At 53.6% G+C, this 20,201-nt stretch overlaps 1 protein-coding gene and 1 long non-coding RNA gene across 2 annotated transcripts in view; both read right to left on the bottom strand.

Annotated features, from left to right (window-relative positions):
- The window catches only part of fgd1 (FYVE, RhoGEF and PH domain containing 1), a 145,239-nt gene extending 143,080 nt beyond the window's left edge, over positions 1 to 2,159 (bottom strand). Inside the window, exon 1 of the mRNA XM_090185549.1 lies at positions 847 to 2,159. Within this exon, the coding sequence (XP_090041675.1) occupies positions 847 to 1,015 (169 nt within the window). The 5' untranslated portion in view covers positions 1,016 to 2,159. The remainder of the gene's footprint in view (positions 1 to 846) is intronic.
- The window catches only part of LOC149981353 (uncharacterized), a 437,375-nt gene that overhangs the window by 227,603 nt on the left and 189,571 nt on the right, over positions 1 to 20,201 (bottom strand). The gene's annotated exons all lie outside the window — the stretch shown is intronic.

Genomic DNA, 20,201 nt, shown 5'->3' with positions numbered 1-20,201 from the left:
CTGTTCAAGAGTGAGCACAGCACAACAAGGTGAGTCCAAAAATGTATTGTATGCTGCTTCATGATGTTGTAATATGCCAGGGAGATATACATACTGTAGCTAAGAAAGTCATACTAAGTGTATGTTGTGTAGTAAGCTGCTATTAGCCCATGTGACTCCTCCTAATAATTTTGTCTATTTTCAAGTCTTAATTTCGCCTACTGTTCTGACTTGGTGGTGCACCTTAACCTGTTTTTGAGAAATGTAATCATTGACTATTGTAAGAGTTTTCATTGTCTGCTTTTATGCCCCCTTTATTTATCCTACGGTTCTGACTTGGTGTACAGGGAGAACAATGTAAGAAACAGCCCATGTTCTGTATTCTGCCGCTCTACATTTCAAAAGTTATGTTGCCTATCTCGCTCATGAATGTATTAATCAAAATTACGGATTGCCTCTTATCCGCTCGTCGTCCCCTTATGCCGTAGTTTGTACATCTCAATTGTCACATTTGTTTAAGCAAGTCAGTCATCTCAGCTATGTTTTTTAAGGCAGTAAATGAGGCTGAGTGAACTGTTTCGCTGCTGCCAGACAAGACTCCGCTGATAGCCAGGTGTTGCAGTGCTAAGGACTCACTCCATGGTGCTGAAAAGAAAGCTCTGATGTTGGGACAGCTTTATGTAGGCCCTAACAGTTTCTGGTCACCTTTTGTCACCTTTATAGTGCAATGAATGTATTGTTTAATGTTGTGTAGTGGCTTTGCTGGCATTTTCCTAAAACAAATTTGGGAGTTTGCTACACCAAGATTGACATGCTTATTAAAATCGGCACTGTGTAGGCTACAACAAAAGTAAATAGATTACTCACGTATCCTGCGCAGCGGCGGTTGTGGTCTTGCCATGCTGCGGCTGATGTGGTAGGAGAAGCGCATGGTTTTGAACTGGCTGGAGAAGGAACCGGTACTGGCTGCCGTCTCAGGGGAAATCGACGGACTGAAGCTCGACACTAAAGCGCTCTTCGGTCGGTTCAACTGCATACCTGCCTAATCACGGTTTACACAGGCATAGCCTAAAGGACAGGATGCGGGTTCTCTCACAAAAGTGAATAAGATTAGATTCCAGGCTTGTGGAGTTAAATCCCCCAAAAAACAGGCCTTTCCCACGAGTGGTCCGTTGGTTCGAGTCGTTGTCCCGTATCAGACTCCTGGTTGAAATGGGCTCCAGTCTTTTATCCACCAAACTGCAGTCCTCCTCCGTGAGCTGGACTGTGCGATTTGAACCCCGATCAAACTCTCTATCAACGACGGAAAAAGCCATCAAATAGATATTGATTTTATTTACTAATTATTTCACCAACCAATTGGCCTCCCCAATTTTTTTTTTAGATATATTTTTTTACATTTACTGTACAATATAATGAAAATAAATAAAACCAAATGTACTGTAACCTAGGCTACACGAGGTTGCAATCCACACGGATACATGTAACAATTGTTGCAATAAAGTTACAATAAACAAACAGAAATTGGCCACATTGTTCCAACACAGATTGGCTTTGTCTTAGGGAAATGGGAAGGCTACAAACTATCTTCTTTACGACTGTATCCAAATATTTCAGGCTACCCCCCCAAAAAACGAACCGCACGCTACATACAGCTGACATCTCGATAAAAGACTATGCGCATTCTGGACTAAACCGTTTTCCTCCGTCCGATCCAGTGTTATTTGAGAAAATAAACCTATTTGAAAGGCCATGCGCAAAACGAAAGGGGTTAAATATTGTAGACATTAGGCCTTTTATAAAAGTGAACGCTCGTCTCTGCTAACATCTTTCCTTCTGTTTATGTCCTCCACTTTCCTCTGGAAACGCAATCTCAGCGACTTTAGTCTACTTAACTTACTACAGACCCCGTCTTCAAAGTTCTTCAAACTCCTCCTTCCAAAGTTAACAATAATGTAGATTCAATCCTTTCGTTTGTTTTTGGTGCATTCATTTTGTCGTCAATTTCATGTGCGTTTGTATTTACGATCCCCCAGCTTGTTAGTTATCCATTCTTTGTGTGAAACCTTCTACAACGCAGTCAAACTGCAATTCCTCCAATGCGTTCAATTTACCCCCCCCCCCCCCTTCCCACCTCTTCCCCTCTATTCCTCTGCTCCTGTGTGCGTTATTCCGTCTACATAAAATCCTCTCAGCCCCCCTTCTTCGCAATCTCTCTCTCTCCCCTCCTCCACCATCTCGCTCTCCCTCCTTCCTTCCTTCTCAACATCTGGTTTTCATTTTCTCTCTTTTTTTTGCCTGAAATTTGATGCAAAGCAAAAACGTTGACAAGATCTCAGTTGTTTTTTTCGTCCCCTAAAAGTCAACATTTGTAACTGGCTTCCATTTTGTGATTAGAATTAACGGTTTTGTAAAATCTGTAAATGATGGCAAATAAAATATCCACAAAGCGAATGCAGTAGCGTTTGATAGACCAAAGATAGACATGCTCATCGAAAATCTTATTTAAAAAAAATTGCCATTAATATGGAGTTGGTTCTGTCTTTGCTGCTATAACAGCCTCCACTCTTCTGGGAAAGTGTCCACTAAATGTTGGAACATTGCTGTCGGGACTTAATGAGGTCGGCCCTGATGTTGGTCGATTAGGCCTGGCTCGCAGTCGCCATTCCAATTCATCCCAAAGGTGTTAGACAGGGTTGAGGTCAGGGCTTTGTGCAGGCCAGTCAAGTTCTTCCACACAAATCTCGACAAACCATTTCTGTATAGACCTCGCTTTGTGCACGGGAAACAGGGAAGGAACGGGCCTTCCCCAAACTGTTGCCACAAAGTTGGAAACACAGAATCATCTAGAATGTCATTGTATGCTGTAGCGTTAAGATTTCCCTTCGCTGGAACTAAGGGATCTAGCCTGAACCATGAAAAACAGTCCCAGATCATTATTCTTCCTCCACCAAAATGTACAGTTGGCACTATGCATTGGGGCAGGTAGCGTTCTCCTGGCATCCACCAAACCCAGTTTCGTCCGTCAGACTGCCAGACTGTGAAGCGTGATTCATCACTCCAGAGAACATTTCCACTGCTATAGAGCCCAATTGCGGCAAGCTTTACACCACTCCAGCCGACGCTTGGCATTGCGCATGGTGATCTTAGGCTTGTGTGCTGCTGCTCGGCCGAGGAAAACCCATTTCATGAAGCTCCAGACGAACAGTTCTTGTGATGACGTTGCTTCCAGAGGCAGTTTGGAACTCGGTAATGATACAACCGAGGACAGATGATTTTTACACGCTATAGTCTTCAGCACTTGGCGGTTCTGATCTGTGAGCTTGTGTGGCCTACCACTTCGCGGCTGAGCCGTTGTTGCTCCTAGACATTTCCACTTCACAATAAACAGCACTTAACAGTTGATCGAGGCAGCTCTAGCAGGGCAGAAATTTGATGAACTTACCTGTTGGAAAGGTGGCATCCTATGACGGTCACATGTTGAAAGTCACTGAGCACTTCAGTGAGGCCATTCTACTGCCAGTGTTTGTCTATGGAGATTGCATGGCTGTGTACTCAATTTTATACACCTGTCAGCAATGGGTGTTGCTGAAATAGCTGAATCCACTAATTTGAAGGGTCCACATACTTTTTTAATATATATAGTGTATATATATGTATGTATATAATGTATATATAGTGTATATATGTACAGTGTATGTATAGTGTATGTACAGTGTATATATGGTATGTGTATGTATATACAGTGTATATATAGTGTATATATGTATAGTGTATATATAGTGTATATATGTATAGTGTATGTATAGTGTATGTACAGTGTATATATGGTATGTGTATGTATATACAGTGTATATATAGTGTATATATGTATAGTGTATGTATAGTGTATATATGGTATGTGTATGTATATACAGTGTATATATAGTGTATATATGTACAGTGTATGTATAGTGTATGTACAGTGTATATATGGTATGTGTATGTATATACAGTGTATATATAGTGTATATATGTACAGTGTATGTATAGTGTATGTACAGTGTATATATGGTATGTGTATGTATATACAGTGTATATATAGTGTATATATGTACAGTGTATGTATAGTGTATGTACAGTGTATATATGGTATGTGTATGTATATACAGTGTATATATAGTGTATATATGTACAGTGTATGTATAGTGTATGTACAGTGTATATATGGTATGTGTATGTATATACAGTGTATATATAGTGTATATATGTATAGTGTATATATAGTGTATATATGTACAGTGTATGTATAGTGTATGTACAGTGTATATATGGTATGTGTATGTATATACAGTGTATATATAGTGTATATATGTATAGTGTATATATAGTGTATATATGTATAGTGTATGTATAGTGTATGTACAGTGTATATATGGTATGTGTATGTATATACAGTGTATATATAGTGTATATATGTATAGTGTATATATAGTGTATATATGTATAGTGTATGTATAGTGTATGTACAGTGTATATATGGTATGTGTATGTATATACAGTGTATATATAGTGTATATATGTATAGTGTATGTATAGTGTATGTACAGTGTATATATGGTATGTGTATGTATATACAGTGTATATAGTGTATGTATAGTGTATACAGTGCCTTGCGAAAGTATTCGGCCCCCTTGAACTTTGCGACCTTTTGCCACATTTCAGGCTTCAAGCATAAAGATATAAAACTGTATTTTTTGTGAAGAATCAACAACAAGTGGGACACAATCATGAAGCGGAACGACATTTATTGGATATTTCAAACTTTTTTAACAAATCAAAAACTGAAAAATTGGGCGTGCAAAATTATTCAGCCCCTTTACTTTCAGTGCAGCAAACTCTCTCCAGAAGTTCAGTGAGGATCTCTGAATGATCCAATGTTGACCTAAATGACTAATGATGATAAATACAATCCACCTGTGTGTAATCAAGTCTCCATATAAATGCACCTGCACTGTGATAGTCTCAGAGGTCCGTTAAAAGCGCAGAGAGCATCATGAAGAACAAGGAACACACCAGGCAGGTCCGAGATACTGTTGTGAAGAAGTTTAAAGCCGGATTTGGATACAAAAAGATTTCCCAAGCTTTAAACATCCCAAGGAGCACTGTGCAAGCGATAATATTGAAATGGAAGGAGTATCAGACCACTGCAAATCTACCAAGACCTGGCCGTCCCTCTAAACGTTCAGCTCATACAAGGAGAAGACTGATCAGAGATGCAGCCAAGAGGCCCATGATCACTCTGGATGAACTGCAGAGATCTACAGCTGAGGTGGGAGACTCTGTCCATAGGACAACAATCAGTTGTATATTGCACAAATCTGGCCTTTATGGAAGAGTGGCAAGAAGAAAGCCATTTCTTAAAGATATCCATAAAAAGTGTCGTTTAAAGTTTGCCACAAGCCACCTGGGAGACACACCAAACATGTAGAAGAAGGTGCTCTGGTCAGATGAAACCAAAATTGAACTTTTCTGTGGGATTATTTAAGATACTCTTTGAAGAGGTTTTAGATATTTTCAGAAGATGGACAGGAACTCTTCTGTCCTAGGGGGGGGGGGGGGGGAGGCGGGTTATACGATTGGACTGCCAGGAGAGGGAAGAGCTTTGACTGGGCTAAGTGGGAGCTGCGTTCTCATAGGGGTGGGAGGGCCAAGAGACCAGAGGTGGCAGAACGGAGTACTCGGGTTGAGGTGTAGTGTTTGAGCAGAGCCTGAAGGTAGAGAGGGGCAGTTCCTCTTGCTGCTCCGTAGGTAAGTACCATGGTCTTGTTGTAGTGGAGCTTCGACTGGAAGCCAGTGGAGTGTGAGGAGGAGCGGGGTGACATGGAAGGACTTGGGAAGGTTCTGGATAAATTGCAGGGGTTTGATGACACAAGGGGGAAACCCAGCCAACAGAGAGTTGCAGTAGTCCAGACGAGAGATGACAAGTGCCTGGATTCGGACCTGCGTCGCTTCCTGTGTGAGGTAGGGTCGTACTCTATGGATGTTCCACTTCCTGTGTGAGGTAGGGTGGTACTCTACGGATGTTCCACTTCCTGTGTGAGGTAGGGTGGTACTCTACGGATGTTCCACTTCCTGTGTGAGGTAGGGTGGTACTCTATGGATGTTCCACTTCCTGTGTGAGGTAGGGTGGTACTCTACGGATGTTCCACTTCCTGTGTGAGGTAGGGTGGTACTCTATGGATGTTCCACTTCCTGTGTGAGGTAGGGTGGTACTCTACGGATGTTCCACTTCCTGTGTGAGGTAGGGTGGTACTCTATGGATGTTCCACTTCCTGTGTGAGGTAGGGTGGTACTCTATGGATGTTCCACTTCCTGTGTGAGGTAGGATGGTACTCTACGGATGATGTTGAGCATGAACCTGCAGGAGCTAGTCACTGCTTTGATGTTTGCAGAGAACGACAGGGTGTGGTCCAGCGTCACACCAAAGTCCTTTGCACTCTGGGAGGGGGATACCATGGAGTTGTCAACCATGATGGAGAGGTCTTGGAGTGGACAGGCCTTTTCTTGGAGGATGAACAGCTCTGTCTTGCTGCAGAGATGCGTGTCACCACCCACCAGGGTGTCAGAAAGGGGGGGAGGGGTAATGACAGAGCTGCAATGATAGGAGAGTATGTGAGCACTTGGTGTAGGCTCGGTCCTAATTGATGTGTTCTCTGTCCCCTGGAGCTGCATGGCAAATGGTCCAGGAACAAAGGACAATGCCCACGGACTAGTCAGCCCTTCCCTCTCTGAGGGGCCAAAATGCATCTCTCTGTTACAGTATCCAGAGGACTGACTATTGCTATAGTATCCATGTCTGGTAGTGATCTGAAAGTTGTTCACTGAGGATAACGCCATTTCTAAACTATATGGATCTATTATCGCTGTGGTAACTGGTACAGAGAGAACTCTTAATTACTTTATTGTACAAAAAGGGTTTGATGATTTTCTCAGTAATTCTGTCTTATTTCCATTTGTCTCATCCCCCTTCATCACACAAGCCTTTAGATGCTGTGACACCCTGTGGACATTGGGTCCCGGTGGTCAGGTTACACTGTAAACTTGGTATTGTTTGATTGGTCTTGGATTGAAAGGTGACACATCTTCCGATGTTCTAAATGGAGGACACCTATCTCAAGCAGGGAGACTCTGACTCTCTGTCTCTCTGTCTCTCTGTCTCTGTCTCTGTCTCTGTCTCTGTCTCTGCCTCTCTCTCTCTCTCTCTCTCTCTCTCTCTCTCTCTCTCTCTCTCTCTCTCTCTCTCTCGAGCACAGAGGAAGGTTGTATCATTAATTATCATTTCTTAGGCTTCTAGGCCTAGTAAGCATCTCTTTGTCCTGTACGTTAACCTCAGGATCTATTCGGAATAATGCCTTTCAATGCTTGTTCATTCTTTGTAACTTTATATATATATATTTGTATGTAAATCCATTCGATGTACAAAGTCAATGAAATATCTGCCTTTGATGTAGACCATCCTCAGACCAGTTCTTGCAATGTCAACTCATTGCCTAATATATTATATATTTTGTTTATCTTTATGGAGTCAGATTAATATGTTAATAGGCAAATTACTTAGTCTCATTATGAGTCACATGTGAGGTATATACAGTTGAAGTTGGAAGTTTACATACACCTTGGCTAAATACATTTAAAATCAGTTTTTCACAATTCCTAACATTTAATCCAAGTAAAAATTCCCTGTCTTAGGTCAGTTAGGATCACCACTTTATTTTAAGAATGTGAAATGTCAGAATAATAGTGGAGAGAATGATTTATTTCAGCTTTCATTTCTTTCATCACATTCCCAGTGGGTCAGAAGTTTACATACACTCAATTAGAATTTGGTAGCTGTCACGCCCTGGCCTTAGTATTCTGTGTTTTCGTTAGTATTTTGGTGAGGCCAGGGTGTGACATGGGGATTTATGTGGTTTGTTTTGTCTGGGGTTGTCTGTAGTTATGGGATTGTGGTTAGAGTAGTACTCGAGGTAAGTCTATGGTTGCCTAGAGTGGTTCTCAATCAGAGGCAGGAGTTTATCGTTGTCTCTGATTGGGAACCATATTTAGGCAGCCATATTCTTTAGGTCTCTTGTGGGTGATTGTTCCTGTCTTTGTGTTTGTGGCACCAGATAGGACTGTTTTGGTTTTTTCACATTTCTTGTTTTGTAGATTGTTGTACTTTCATCTTTATTAAAGATGTACAAAACTAACCACGCTGCATTTTGGTCCGCCTCTCTTTCCCCAGAAGAAAACCATTACAGAATCAGCCACCAATCAAGGACCAAGCGGCGTGGTAAACAGAGGCAGCAGCAACAGCAGCAGCAGGAGAAGCAACAGGTGCAGCAGGAGCAACAGCAGCAGCAGCAAAAGCAGCAGCAGGAGGAGATAGCACGGCAGAGCGGCTGGAAGCCCGAGAGGCAGCCCCAAAAATTTCTTGGGGGGGGCACAGGGAGAGTGTGGCAGAGTCAGGAGTCAGACCTGAGCCAACTCCCCCTGTTTACCGTAAGGAGCCATGGATAGAATTGGAGCTGTCGGCGAAGCTGAGTGCTGAGTCTGAGAGTGTTGAGGATGTATTGGACAGAGTAGAGAGACGGCTGTTGGTTTGGCATAGTATGCAAGGCATTCGCCCTGAGGTGCGTGTCCCCAGCCCGGTACCACCAGTGCCGGCACCCCGCAACAGGCTGTCTCTCCATCCCATCAACACAGGTGCTCCCGCCTGTCCGGCGCAACCGGAGTTTCCGCCCCTCAGTCCAGAGGCGCCAGAGCCCCTCAGTCCAGAGGCGCCAGAGCCCCTCAGTCCAGAGGCGCCAGAGCCCCTCAGTCCAGAGGCGCCAGAGCCCCTCAGTCCAGAGGCGCCAGAGCCCCTCAGTCCAGAGGCGCCAGAGCCCCTAAGTCCAGCGCTGCCGGAGCCTCCCTCTCCAGCGCCGCCTGAGCCGCCCGTCTGCCCAGCGCCGCCTGAGCCGCCCGTCTGCCCAGCGCCGCCTGAGCCGCCCGTCTGCCCAGCGCCGCCTGAGCTGCCCGTCTGCAAGGAGCCGCCAGTGCCGCCAGTCTGCAAGGAGCCGCCAGTGCCGCCAGTCTGCAAGGAGCCGCCAGTGCCGCCAGTCTGCAAGGAGACGCCAGTGCCGCCAGTCTGCAAGGAGCCGCCAGTGCGGCCAGTCTGCAAGGAGACGTCAGTGCCGCCAGTCTGCAAGGAGCCGCCAGTGCCGCCAGTCTGCAAGGAGCCGCCAGTGCCGCCAGTCTGCCAGGAGCCGCCAGTGCCGCCAGTCAGCCAGGATCTGACAGTCAGCCAGGATCTGCCATTCAGGCAGGATCCGCCAGAGCCGCCAGTCTGCAAGGAGCCGCCAGTGCCGCCAGTCTGCCAGGAGCCGCCAGTGCCGCCATTCAGCCAGGATCCGCCATTCAGCCAGGATCCGCCATTCAGGCAGGATCCGCCAGTCAGCCAGGATCCGCCAGAGCCGCCAGTCTGCCAGGATCCGCCAGTCTGCCAGGATCCGCCATTCAGCCAGGATCCGCCAGTCAGCCAGGATCTGCCAGAACTGCCAGTCAGCCAGGATCTGCCAGGACTGTGAGTCAGCCAGGATCTGCCAGGATCCGCCAGTCTGCCAGGATCCGCCAGTCAGCCAGGATCCGCCAGTCAGCCAGGGTCAGCCAGGATCCGCCATTCAGGCAGGATCCGCCAGAGCCGCCAGTCTGCAAGGAGCCGCCAGTCTGCCAGGAGCTGCCAGTGCCGCCATTCAGCCAGGATCCGCCATTCAGCCAGGATCCGCCATTCAGGCAGGATCCGCCAGTCAGCCAGGATCCGCCAGAGCCGCCATTCTGCAAGGAGCCGCCAGTGCCGCCAGTCTGCCAGGAGCCGCCAGTGCCGCCATTCAGCCAGGATCCGCCAGTCAGCCAGGATCCGCCAGTCAGCCAGGATCTGCCATTCAGGCAGGATCCGCCAGGGCCGCCAGTCTGCAAGGAGCCGCCAGTGCCGCCAGTCTGCCATTCAGGCAGGATCCGCCAGTCAGCCAGGATCCGCCAGAGCCGCCAGTCTGCCAGGATCCGCAATTCAGCCAGGATCCGCCATTCAGCCAGGATCCGCCATTCAGCCAGGAGCTGCCAGTCAGCCAGGATCTGCCAGAACTGCCAGTCAGCCAGGATCTGCCAGGACTGTCAGTCAGCCAGGATCTGCCAGGATCCGCCAGTCTGCCAAGATCCGCCAGTCAGCCAGGATCCGCCAGTCAGCCAGGGTCAGCCAGGATCCGCCATTCAGCCAGGAGCTGCCAGTCAGCCAGGATCTGCCAGAACTGCCAGTCAGCCAGGATCTGCCAGGACTGTCAGTCAGCCAGGATCTGCCAGGATCCGCCAGCCTGCCAGGATCCGCCAGTCTGCAAAGAGCCGCCAGTGCCGCCAGTCTGCAAGGAGACACCAGTGCCGCCAGTCTGCAAGGAGCCGCCAGTCTGCAAGGAGCCGCCAGTGCCGCCAGTATGCCAGGAGCCGCCAGTGCCGCCAGTCAGCCAGGATCCGCCAGTCAGCCAGGATCCGCCATTCAGGCAGGATCCGCCAGAGCCGCCAGTCTGCAAGGAGCCGCCAGTCTGCCAGGATCCGCCATTCAGCCAGGATCCGCCATTCAGGCAGGATCCGCCAGTCAGCCAGGATCCGCCAGAGCCGCCATTCTGCAAGGAGCCGCCAGTGCCGCCAGTCTGCCAGGAGCCGCCAGTGCCGCCATTCAGCCAGGATCCGCCAGTCAGCCAGGATCCGCCAGTCAGCCAGGATCCGCCATTCAGCCAGGATCCGCCATTCAGGCAGGATCCGCCAGAGCCGCCAGTCTGCAAGGAGCCGCCAGTGCCGCCAGTCTGCCAAGAGCCGCCAGTGCCGCCATTCAGGCAGGATCCGCCAGTCAGCCAGGATCCGCCAGAGCCGCCAGTCTGCCAGGATCCGCCATTCAGCCAGGATCCGCCAGTCAGCCTGGCGCTGCCAGTCAGCCAGGATCTGCCAGAACTGCCAGTCAGCCAGGATCTGCCAGGACTGTCTGTCAGCCGGGATCTGCCAGTCTGCCAGGATCCGCCAGTCTGCCAGGGTCAGCCAGGATCCGCCAGTCAGCCAGGATCTGCCAGGATCCGCCAGTCAGCCAGGATCTGCCAGAACTGCCAGTCAGCCAGGATCTGCCAGAACTGCCAGGATCTGCCAGAACCGCCAGTCAGCTAGGATCTGCCAGAACCGCCAGTCAGCCAGGATCTGTCGGAACCACCAGCCAGCCAGGATCTGCCAGATCCATCAACCTGCCTGAGCTTCCCCTCAGCCCTGAGCTTCCCCTCAGCCCTGAGCTTCCCCTCAGCCCTGAGCTTCCCCTCAGCCCTGAGCTTCCTCAGTCGTGAGGCACCCCTCAGTCCAGGTGGGCCCTTTGTTGGGGTTAGTAGGCCTGGGTCGGCGGCGAGGGTCGCCAATCAAAGGATGCGAAGGAGGTGGACAGAGACTGTTGGAATGGGGTCCACGTCCAGCGCCAGAGCCGACAGACGCCCACCCAGACCCTCCCCTATGGATTTAGGTGGCGGCCGGGAGTCCGCTCCTTTGGGGAGGGGGGGGGGGGGGGAGGGGGGTACTGTCACGCCCTGGCCTTAGTATTCTGTGTTTTCGGTAGTATTTTGGTGAGGCCAGGGTGTAACATGGGGATTTATGTGGTTTGTTTTGTCTGGGGTTGTCTGTAGTTATGGGATTGTGGTTAGAGTAGTACTCGAGGTAAGTCTATGGTTGCCTAGAGTGGTTCTCAATCAGAGGCAGGAGTTTATCGTTGTCTCTGATTGGGAACCATATTTAGGCAGCCATATTCTTTAGGTCTCTTGTGGGTGATTGTTCCTGTCTTTGTGTTTGTGGCACCAGATAGGACTGGTTCGGTTTTTTCACATTTCTTGTTTTGTAGAATGTTGTATTTTCATCTTTATTAAAGATGTACAAAACTAAAACTAACCACGCTGCATTTTGGTCCGCCTCTCTTTCCCCAGAAGAAAACCGTTACAGAATCACCCAAGGACCAAGCGGCGTGGTAAACAGAGGCAGCAGCAACAGCAGCAGCAGGAGAAGCAACAGGTGCAGCAGGAGCAACAGCAGCAGCAGCAAAAGCAGCAGCAGGAGGAGCTAGCACGGCAGAGCGGCTGGGAGCCCGAGAGGCAGCCCCAAAAATTTATTGGGAGGGGCACAGGAAGAGTGTGGCAGAGTCAGGAGTCCGACCTGAGCCAACTCCCCCTGTTTACTGTAAGGAGCCATGGATGGAATTGGAGCTGTCGGCGAAGCTGAGTGCTGAGTCAGAGTGTTGAGGATGTATTGGACAGAGTAGAGAGAAGGCTGTTGGTTTGGCATAGTATGCAAGGCATTCGCCCTGAGGTGCGTGTCCCCAGCCCGGTACCACCAGTGCCGGCACCCCGCAACAGGCTGTCTCTCCGTCCCATCAACACAGGTGCTCCCGCCTGTCTGGCGCTACCGGAGTTTCCGCCCCTCAGTCCAGAGGCGCCAGAGCCCCTCAGTCCAGTGGCGCCAGAGCCCCTCAGTCCAGAGGCGCCAGAGCCCCTCAGTCCAGAGGCGCCAGAGCCCCTCAGTCCAGAGGCGCCAGAGCCCCTCAGTCCAGAGGCGCCAGAGCCCCTCAGTCCAGAGGCGCCAGAGCCCCTCAGTCCAGAGGCGCCAGAGCCCCTCAGTCCAGCGCTGCCGGAGCCTTCCTCTCCAGCGCCGCATGAGCCGCCCGTCTGCCCAGCGCCGCCTGAGCCGCCCGTCTGCCCAGCGCCGCCTGAGCCGCCCGTCTGCCCAGCGCCGCCTGAGTCGCCCGTCTGCCCAGCGCCGCCTGAGCCGCCAGTCTGCAAGGAGCCGCCAGTGCCGCCATTCAGCCAGGATCCGCCATTCAGCCAGGATCCGCCATTCAGGCAGGATCCGCCAGTCAGCCAGGATCCGCCAGAGCCGCCAGTCTGCCAGGATCCGCCAGTCTGCCAGGATCCGCCATTCAGCCAGGATCCGCCAGTCAGCCAGGATCTGCCAGAACTGCCAGTCAGCCAGGATCTGCCAGGACTGTGAGTCAGCCAGGATCTGCCAGGATCCGCCAGTCTGCCAGGATCCGCCAGTCAGCCAAGATCCGCCAGTCAGCCAGGGTCAGCCAGGATCCGCCATTCAGGCAGGATCCGCCAGAGCCGCCAGTCTGCAAGGAGCCGCCAGTCTGCCAGGAGCCGCCAGTGCCGCCATTCAGCCAGGATCCGCCATTCAGCCAGGATCCGCCATTCAGGCAGGATCCGCCAGTCAGCCAGGATCCGCCAGAGCCGCCATTCTGCAAGGAGCCGCCAGTGCCGCCAGTCTGCCAGGAGCCGCCAGTGCCGCCATTCAGCCAGGATCCGCCAGTCAGCCAGGATCCGCCAGTCAGCCAGGATCCGCCATTCAGCCAGGATCCGCCATTCAGGCAGGATCCGCCAGAGCCACCAGTCTGCAAGGAGCCGCCAGTGCCGCCAGTCTGCCAAGAGCCGCCAGTGCCGCCATTCAGGCAGGATCCGCCAGAGCCGCCAGTCTGCAAGGAGCCGCCAGTCTGCCAGGATCCGCCATTCAGCCAGGATCCGCCATTCAGGCAGGATCCGCCAGTCAGCCAGGATCCGCCAGAGCCGCCATTCTGCAAGGAGCCGCCAGTGCCGCCAGTCTGCCAGGAGCCGCCAGTGCCGCCATTCAGCCAGGATCCGCCAGTCAGCCAGGATCCGCCAGTCAGCCAGGATCCGCCATTCAGCCAGGATCCGCCATTCAGGCAGGATCCGCCAGAGCCGCCAGTCTGCAAGGAGCCGCCAGTGCCGCCAGTCTGCCAAGAGCCGCCAGTGCCGCCATTCAGGCAGGATCCGCCAGTCAGCCAGGATCCGCCAGAGCCGCCAGTCTGCCAGGATCCGCCATTCAGCCAGGATCCGCCAGTCAGCCTGGCGCTGCCAGTCAGCCAGGATCTGCCAGGACTGTCTGTCAGCCGGGATCTGCCAGTCTGCCAGGATACGCCAGTCTGCCAGGGTCAGCCAGGATCCGCCAGTCAGCCAGGATCTGCAAGGATCCGCCAGTCAGCCAGGATCTGCCAGAACTGCCAGTCAGCCAGGATCTGCCAGAACTGCCAGGATCTGCCAGAACCGCCAGTCAGCTAGGATCTGCCAGAACCGCCAGTCAGCCAGGATCTGTCGGAACCACCAGCCAGCCAGGATCTGCCAGATCCATCAACCTGCCTGAGCTTCCCCTCAGCCCTGAGCTTCCCCTCAGCCCTGAGCTTCCCCTCAGCCCTGAGCTTCCCCTCAGCCCTGAGCTTCCTCAGTCGTGAGGCACCCCTCAGTCCAGGTGGGCCCTTTGTTGGGGTTAGTAGGCCTGGGTCGGCGGCGAGGGTCGCCAATCAAAGGATGCGAAGGAGGTGGACAGAGACTGTTGGAATGGGGTCCACGTCCAGCGCCAGAGCCGACAGACGCCCACCCAGACCCTCCCCTATGGATTTAGGTGGCGGCCGGGAGTCCGCTCCTTTGGGGAGGGGGGGGGGGGGGGGGGTACTGTCACGCCCTGGCCTTAGTATTCTGTGTTTTCGGTAGTATTTTGGTGAGGCCAGGGTGTAACATGGGGATTTATGTGGTTTGTTTCGTCTGGGGTTGTCTGTAGTTATGGGATTGTGGTTAGAGTAGTACTCGAGGTAAGTCTATGGTTGCCTAGAGTGGTTCTCAATCAGAGGCAGGAGTTTATCGTTGTCTCTGATTGGGAACCATATTTAGGCAGCCATATTCTTTAGGTCTCTTGTGGGTGATTGTTCCTGTCTTTGTGTTTGTGGCACCAGATAGGACTGGTTCGGTTTTTTCACATTTCTTGGCGGCACTGGTGTCTCCTTGCAGACTGGCGGCACTGGCGGCTCTGGCGGAATGTTGTATTTTCATCTTTATTAAAGATGTACAAAACTAAAACTAACCACGCTGCATTTTGGTCCGCCTCTCTTTCCCCAGAAGAAAACCGTTACAGAATCACCCAAGGACCAAGCGGCGTGGTAAACAGAGGCAGCAGCAACAGCAGCAGCAGGAGAAGCAACAGGTGCAGCAGGAGCAACAGCAGCAGCAGCAAAAGCAGCAGCAGGAGGAGATAGCACGGCAGAGCGGCTGGGAGCCCGAGAGGCAGCCCCAAAAATTTATTGGGAGGGGCACAGGAAGAGTGTGGCAGAGTCAGGAGTCCGACCTGAGCCAACTCCCCCTGTTTACCGTAAGGAGCCATGGATGGAATTGGAGCTGTCGGCGAAGCTGAGTGCTGAGTCAGAGTGTTGAGGATGTATTGGACAGAGTAGAGAGAAGGCTGTTGGTTTGGCATAGTATACAAGGCATTCGCCCTGAGGTGCGTGTCCCCAGCCCGGTACCACCAGTGCCGGCACCCCGCAACAGGCTGTCTCTCCGTCCCATCAACACAGGTGCTCCCGCCTGTCTGGCGCTACCGGAGTTTCCGCCCCTCAGTCCAGAGGCGCCAGAGCCCCTCAGTCCAGTGGCGCCAGAGCCCCTCAGTCCAGAGGCGCCAGAGCCCCTCAGTCCAGAGGCGCCAGAGCCCCTCAGTCCAGAGGCGCCAGAGCCCCTCAGTCCAGAGGCGCCAGAGCCCCTCAGTCCAGAGGCGCCAGAGCCCCTCAGTCCAGAGGCGCCAGAGCCCCTCAGTCCAGAGGCGCCAGAGCCCCTCAGTCCAGCGCTGCCGGAGCCTTCCTCTCCAGCGCCGCCTGAGCCGCCCGTCTGCCCAGCGCCGCCTGAGCCGCCCGTCTGCCCAGCGCCGCCTGAGCCGCCCGTCTGCCCAGCGCCGCCTGAGTCGCCCGTCTGCCCAGCGCCGCCTGAGCCGCCAGTCTGCAAGGAGCCGCCAGTGCCGCCATTCAGCCAGGATCCGCCATTCAGCCAGGATCCGCCATTCAGGCAGGATCCGCCAGTCAGCCAGGATCCGCCAGAGCCACCAGTCTGCCAGGATCCGCCAGTCTGCCAGGATCCGCCATTCTGCCAGGATCCGCCAGTCAGCCAGGATCTGCCAGAACTGCCAGTCAGCCAGGATCTGCCAGGACTGTGAGTCAGCCAGGATCTGCCAGGATCCGCCAGTCTGCCAGGATCCGCCAGTCAGCCAGGATCCGCCAGTCAGCCAGGGTCAGCCAGGATCCGCCATTCAGGCAGGATCCGCCAGAGCCGCCAGTCTGCAAGGAGCCGCCAGTCTGCCAGGAGCCGCCAGTGCCGCCATTCAGCCAGGATCCGCCATTCAGCCAGGATCCGCCATTCAGGCAGGATCCGCCAGTCAGCCAGGATCCGCCAGAGCCGCCATTCTGCAAGGAGCCGCCAGTGCCGCCAGTCTGCCAGGAGCCGCCAGTGCCGCCATTCAGCCAGGATCCGCCAGTCAGCCAGGTTCCGCCAGTCAGCCAGGATCCGCCATTCAGCCAGGATCCGCCATTCAGGCAGGATCCGCCAGAGCCACCAGTCTGCAAGGAGCCGCCAGTGCCGCCAGTCTGCCAAGAGCCGCCAGTGCCGCCATTCAGGCAGGATCCGCCAGTCAGCCAGGATCCGCCAGAGCCGCCAGTCTGCCAGGATCCGCCATTCAGCCAGGATCCGCCATTCAGCCAGGAGCTGCCAGTCAGCCAGGATCTGCCAGAACTGCCAGTCAGCCAGGATCTGCCAGGACTGTCAGTCAGCCAGGATCTGCCAGGATCCGCCAGTTTGCCAGGATCCGCCAGTCAGCCAGGATCCGCCAGTCAGCCAGGGTCAGCCAGGATCCACCATTCAGCCAGGAGCTGCCAGTCAGCCAGGATCTGCCAGAACTGCCAGTCAGCCAGGATCTGCCAGGACTGTCAGTCAGCCAGGATCTGCCAGGATCCGCCAGTCTGCCAGGATCCGCCAGTCTGCAAAGAGCCGCCAGTGCCGCCAGTCTGCAAGGAGACACCAGTGCCGCCAGTCTGCAAGGAGCCGCCAGTCTGCAAGGAGCCGCCAGTGCCGCCAGTCTGCCAGGAGCCGCCAGTGCCACCAGTCAGCCAGGATCCACCAGTCAGCCAGGATCCGCCATTCAGCCAGGATCCGCCATTCAGGCAGGATCCGCCAGAGCCGCCAGTCTGCAAGGAGCCGCCAGTGCCTCCAGTCTGCCAAGAGCCGCCAGTGCCGCCATTCAGGCAGGATCCGCCAGTCAGCCAGGATCCGCCAGAGCCGCCAGTCTGCCAGGATCCGCCATTCAGCCAGGATCCGCCAGTCAGCCTGCCGCTGCCAGTCAGCCAGGATCTGCCAGAACTGCCAGTCAGCCAGGATCTACCAGGACTGTCTGTCAGCTGGGATCTGCCAGTCTGCCAGGATCCGCCAGTCTGCCAGGGTCAGCCAGGATCCGCCAGTCAGCCAGGATCTGCCAGAACTGCCAGTCAGCCAGGATCTGCCAGAACTGCCAGGATCTGCCAGAACTGCCAGTCAGCCAGGATCTACCAGAACTGCCAGGATCTGCCAGAACTGCCAGTCAGCCAGGATCTACCAGAACTGCCAGGATCTGCCCTCAGCCCTGAGCTTCCCCTCAGCCCTGAGCTTCCTCAGTCGTGAGGCACCCCTCAGTCCAGGTGGGCCCTTTGTTGGGGTTAGTAGGCCTGGGTCGGCGGCGAGGGTCGCCAATCAAAGGATGCGAAGGAGGTGGACAGAGACTGTTGGAATGGGGTCCACATCCAGCGCCAGAGCCGCCACCGTGGACAGACGCCCACCCAGACCCTCCCCTATGGATTTAGGTGGCGGCCGGGAGTCCGCTCCTTTGGGGGGGGGGGGGGGGGTACTGTCATGCCCTGGCCTTAGTATTCTGTGTTTTCGTTAGTATTTTGGTGAGGCCAGGGTGTAACATGGGGATTTATGTGGTTGGGGTTGTTTGTAGTAATGGGATTGTGGTTAGAGTAGTACTCGAGGTAAGTCTATGGTTGCCTAGAGTGGTTCTCAATCAGAGGCAGGAGTTTATCGTTGTCTCTGATTGGGAACCATATTTAGGCAGCCATATTCTTTAGGTCTCTTGTGGGTGATTGTTCCTGTCTTTGTGTTTGTGGCACCAGATAGGACTGGTTCGGTTTTTTCACATTTCTTGTTTTGTAGAATGTTGTATTTTCATCTTTATTAAAGATGTACAAAACTAAAACTAACCACGCTGCATTTTGGTCCGCCTCTCTTTCCCCAGAAGAAAACCGTTACAGAATCACCCAAGGACCAAGCGGCGTGGTAAACAGAGGCAGCAGCAACAGCAGCAGCAGGATAAGCAACAGGTGCAGCAGGAACAACAGCAGCAGCAGCAAAAGCAGCAGCAGGAGGAGCTAGCACGGCAGAGCGGCTGGGAGCCCGAGAGGCAGCCCCAAAAATTTATTGGCGGGGGCACAGGGAGAGTGTGGCAGAGTCAGGAGTCCGACCTGAGCCAACTCCCCCTGTTTACCGTAAGGAGCCATGGATGGAATTGGAGCTGTCGGCGAAGCTGAGTGCTGAGTCAGAGTGTTGAGGATGTATTGGACAGAGTAGAGAGAAGGCTGTTGGTTTGGCATAGTATGCAAGGCATTCGCCCTGAGGTGCGTGTCCCCAGCCCGGTACCACCAGTGCCGGCACCCCGCAACAGGCTGTCTCTCCGTCCCATCAACACAGGTGCTCCCGCCTGTCCGGCGCTACCGGAGTTTCCGCCCCTCAGTCCAGTGGCGCCAGAGCCCCTCAGTCCAGTGGCGCCAGAGCCCCTCAGTCCAGAGGCGCCAGAGCCCCTCAGTCCAGAGGCGCCAGAGCGCCTCAGTCCAGAGGCGCCAGAGCCCCTCAGTCCAGAGGCGCCAGAGCCCCTCAGTCCAGAGGCGCCAGAGCCCCTCAGTCCAGCGCTGCCGGAGCCTTCCTCTCCAGCGCCGCCTGAGCCGCCCGTCTGCCCAGCGCCGCCTGAGCCGCCCGTCTGCCCAGCGCCGCCTGAGCCGCCAGTCTGCCAGGAGCCCCCAGTGCCGCCAGTCTGCAAGGAGCCGCCAGTGCCGCCAGTCAGCCAGTATCCGCCAGTCAGCCAGGATCCGCCATTCAGCCAGGATCCGCCATTCAGGCAGGATCCGCCAGTGCCGCCAGTCTGCCAGGATCCGCCATTCAGCCAGGATCCGCCAGTCAGCCAGGATCCGCCAGAGCCGCCAGTCTGCCAGGATCCGCCATGCAGCCAGGATCCGCCATTCAGCCAGGAGCTGCCAGTCAGCCAGGAGCTGCCAGAACTGCCAGTCAGCCAGGATCTGCCAGGATCCGCCAGTCTGCCAGGATCCGCCAGTTAGCCAGGATCCGCCAGTCAGCCAGGGTCAGCCAGGATCCGCCAGTCAGCCAGGATCTGCCAGAACTGCCAGTCAGCCAGGATCTGCCAGAACTGCCAGGATCTGCCAGAACCGCCAGTCAGCTAGGATCTGCCAGAACCGCCGGTCAGCCAGAATCTGTCGGAACCACCAGCCAGCCAGGATCTGCCAGATCCATCAACCTGCCTGAGCTTCCCCTCAGCCCTGAGCTTCCCCTCAGCCCTGAGCTTCCCCTCAGTCCTGAGCTTCCCCTCTGTCCTGAGCTTCCTCAGTCGTGAGGCACCCCTCAGTCCAGGTGGGCCCTTTGTTGGGGTTAGTAGGCCTGGGTCGGTGGCGAGGGTCGCCAATGAAGGGACGCGAAGGAGGTGGACAGAGACTGTTGGAATGGGGTCCACGTCCAGCGCCAGAGCCGCCACCGTGGACAGACGCCCACCCAGACCCTCCCCTATGGATTTAGGTGGCGACCGGGGGTCCGCTCCTTTGGGGGAGGGGGGGGTACCGTCACGCCCTGCGCTTAAGTATTCTGTGTTTTCGTTAGTATTTTGGAGAGGCCAGGGTGTGACATGGGGATTAATGTGGTTTGTTTTGTCTGGGGTTGTTTGTAGTAATGGGATTGGGGTTAGAGTAGTACTTGAGGTAAGTCTATGGTTGCCTAGAGTGGTTCTCAATCAGAGGCAGGAGTTTATCGTTGTCTCTGAATGGGAACCATATTTAGGCAGCCATATTCTTTAGGTCTCTTGTGGGTGATTGTTCCTGTCTTTGTGTTTGTGGCACCAGATAGGACTGGTTCGTTTTTTTCACATTTCTTGTTTTGTAGATTGTTGTATTTTCATCTTTATTAAAGATGTACAAAACTAACCACGCTGCATTTTGGTCCGCCTCTCTTTCCCCAGAAGAAAACCGTTACAGTAGCATTGCCTTTAAATTGTTTAACTTGGGTCAAACGTTTTGG

Source organism: Oncorhynchus mykiss, chromosome 9 (genome assembly GCF_057628025.1).
Source record: "Oncorhynchus mykiss isolate SJ-2025 chromosome 9, ASM5762802v1, whole genome shotgun sequence".
NCBI lineage: Eukaryota > Metazoa > Chordata > Actinopteri > Salmoniformes > Salmonidae > Oncorhynchus > Oncorhynchus mykiss.
Note: the sequence above shows the minus strand (reverse complement) of the source record. Positions and strands in the feature narration are given on the sequence as shown.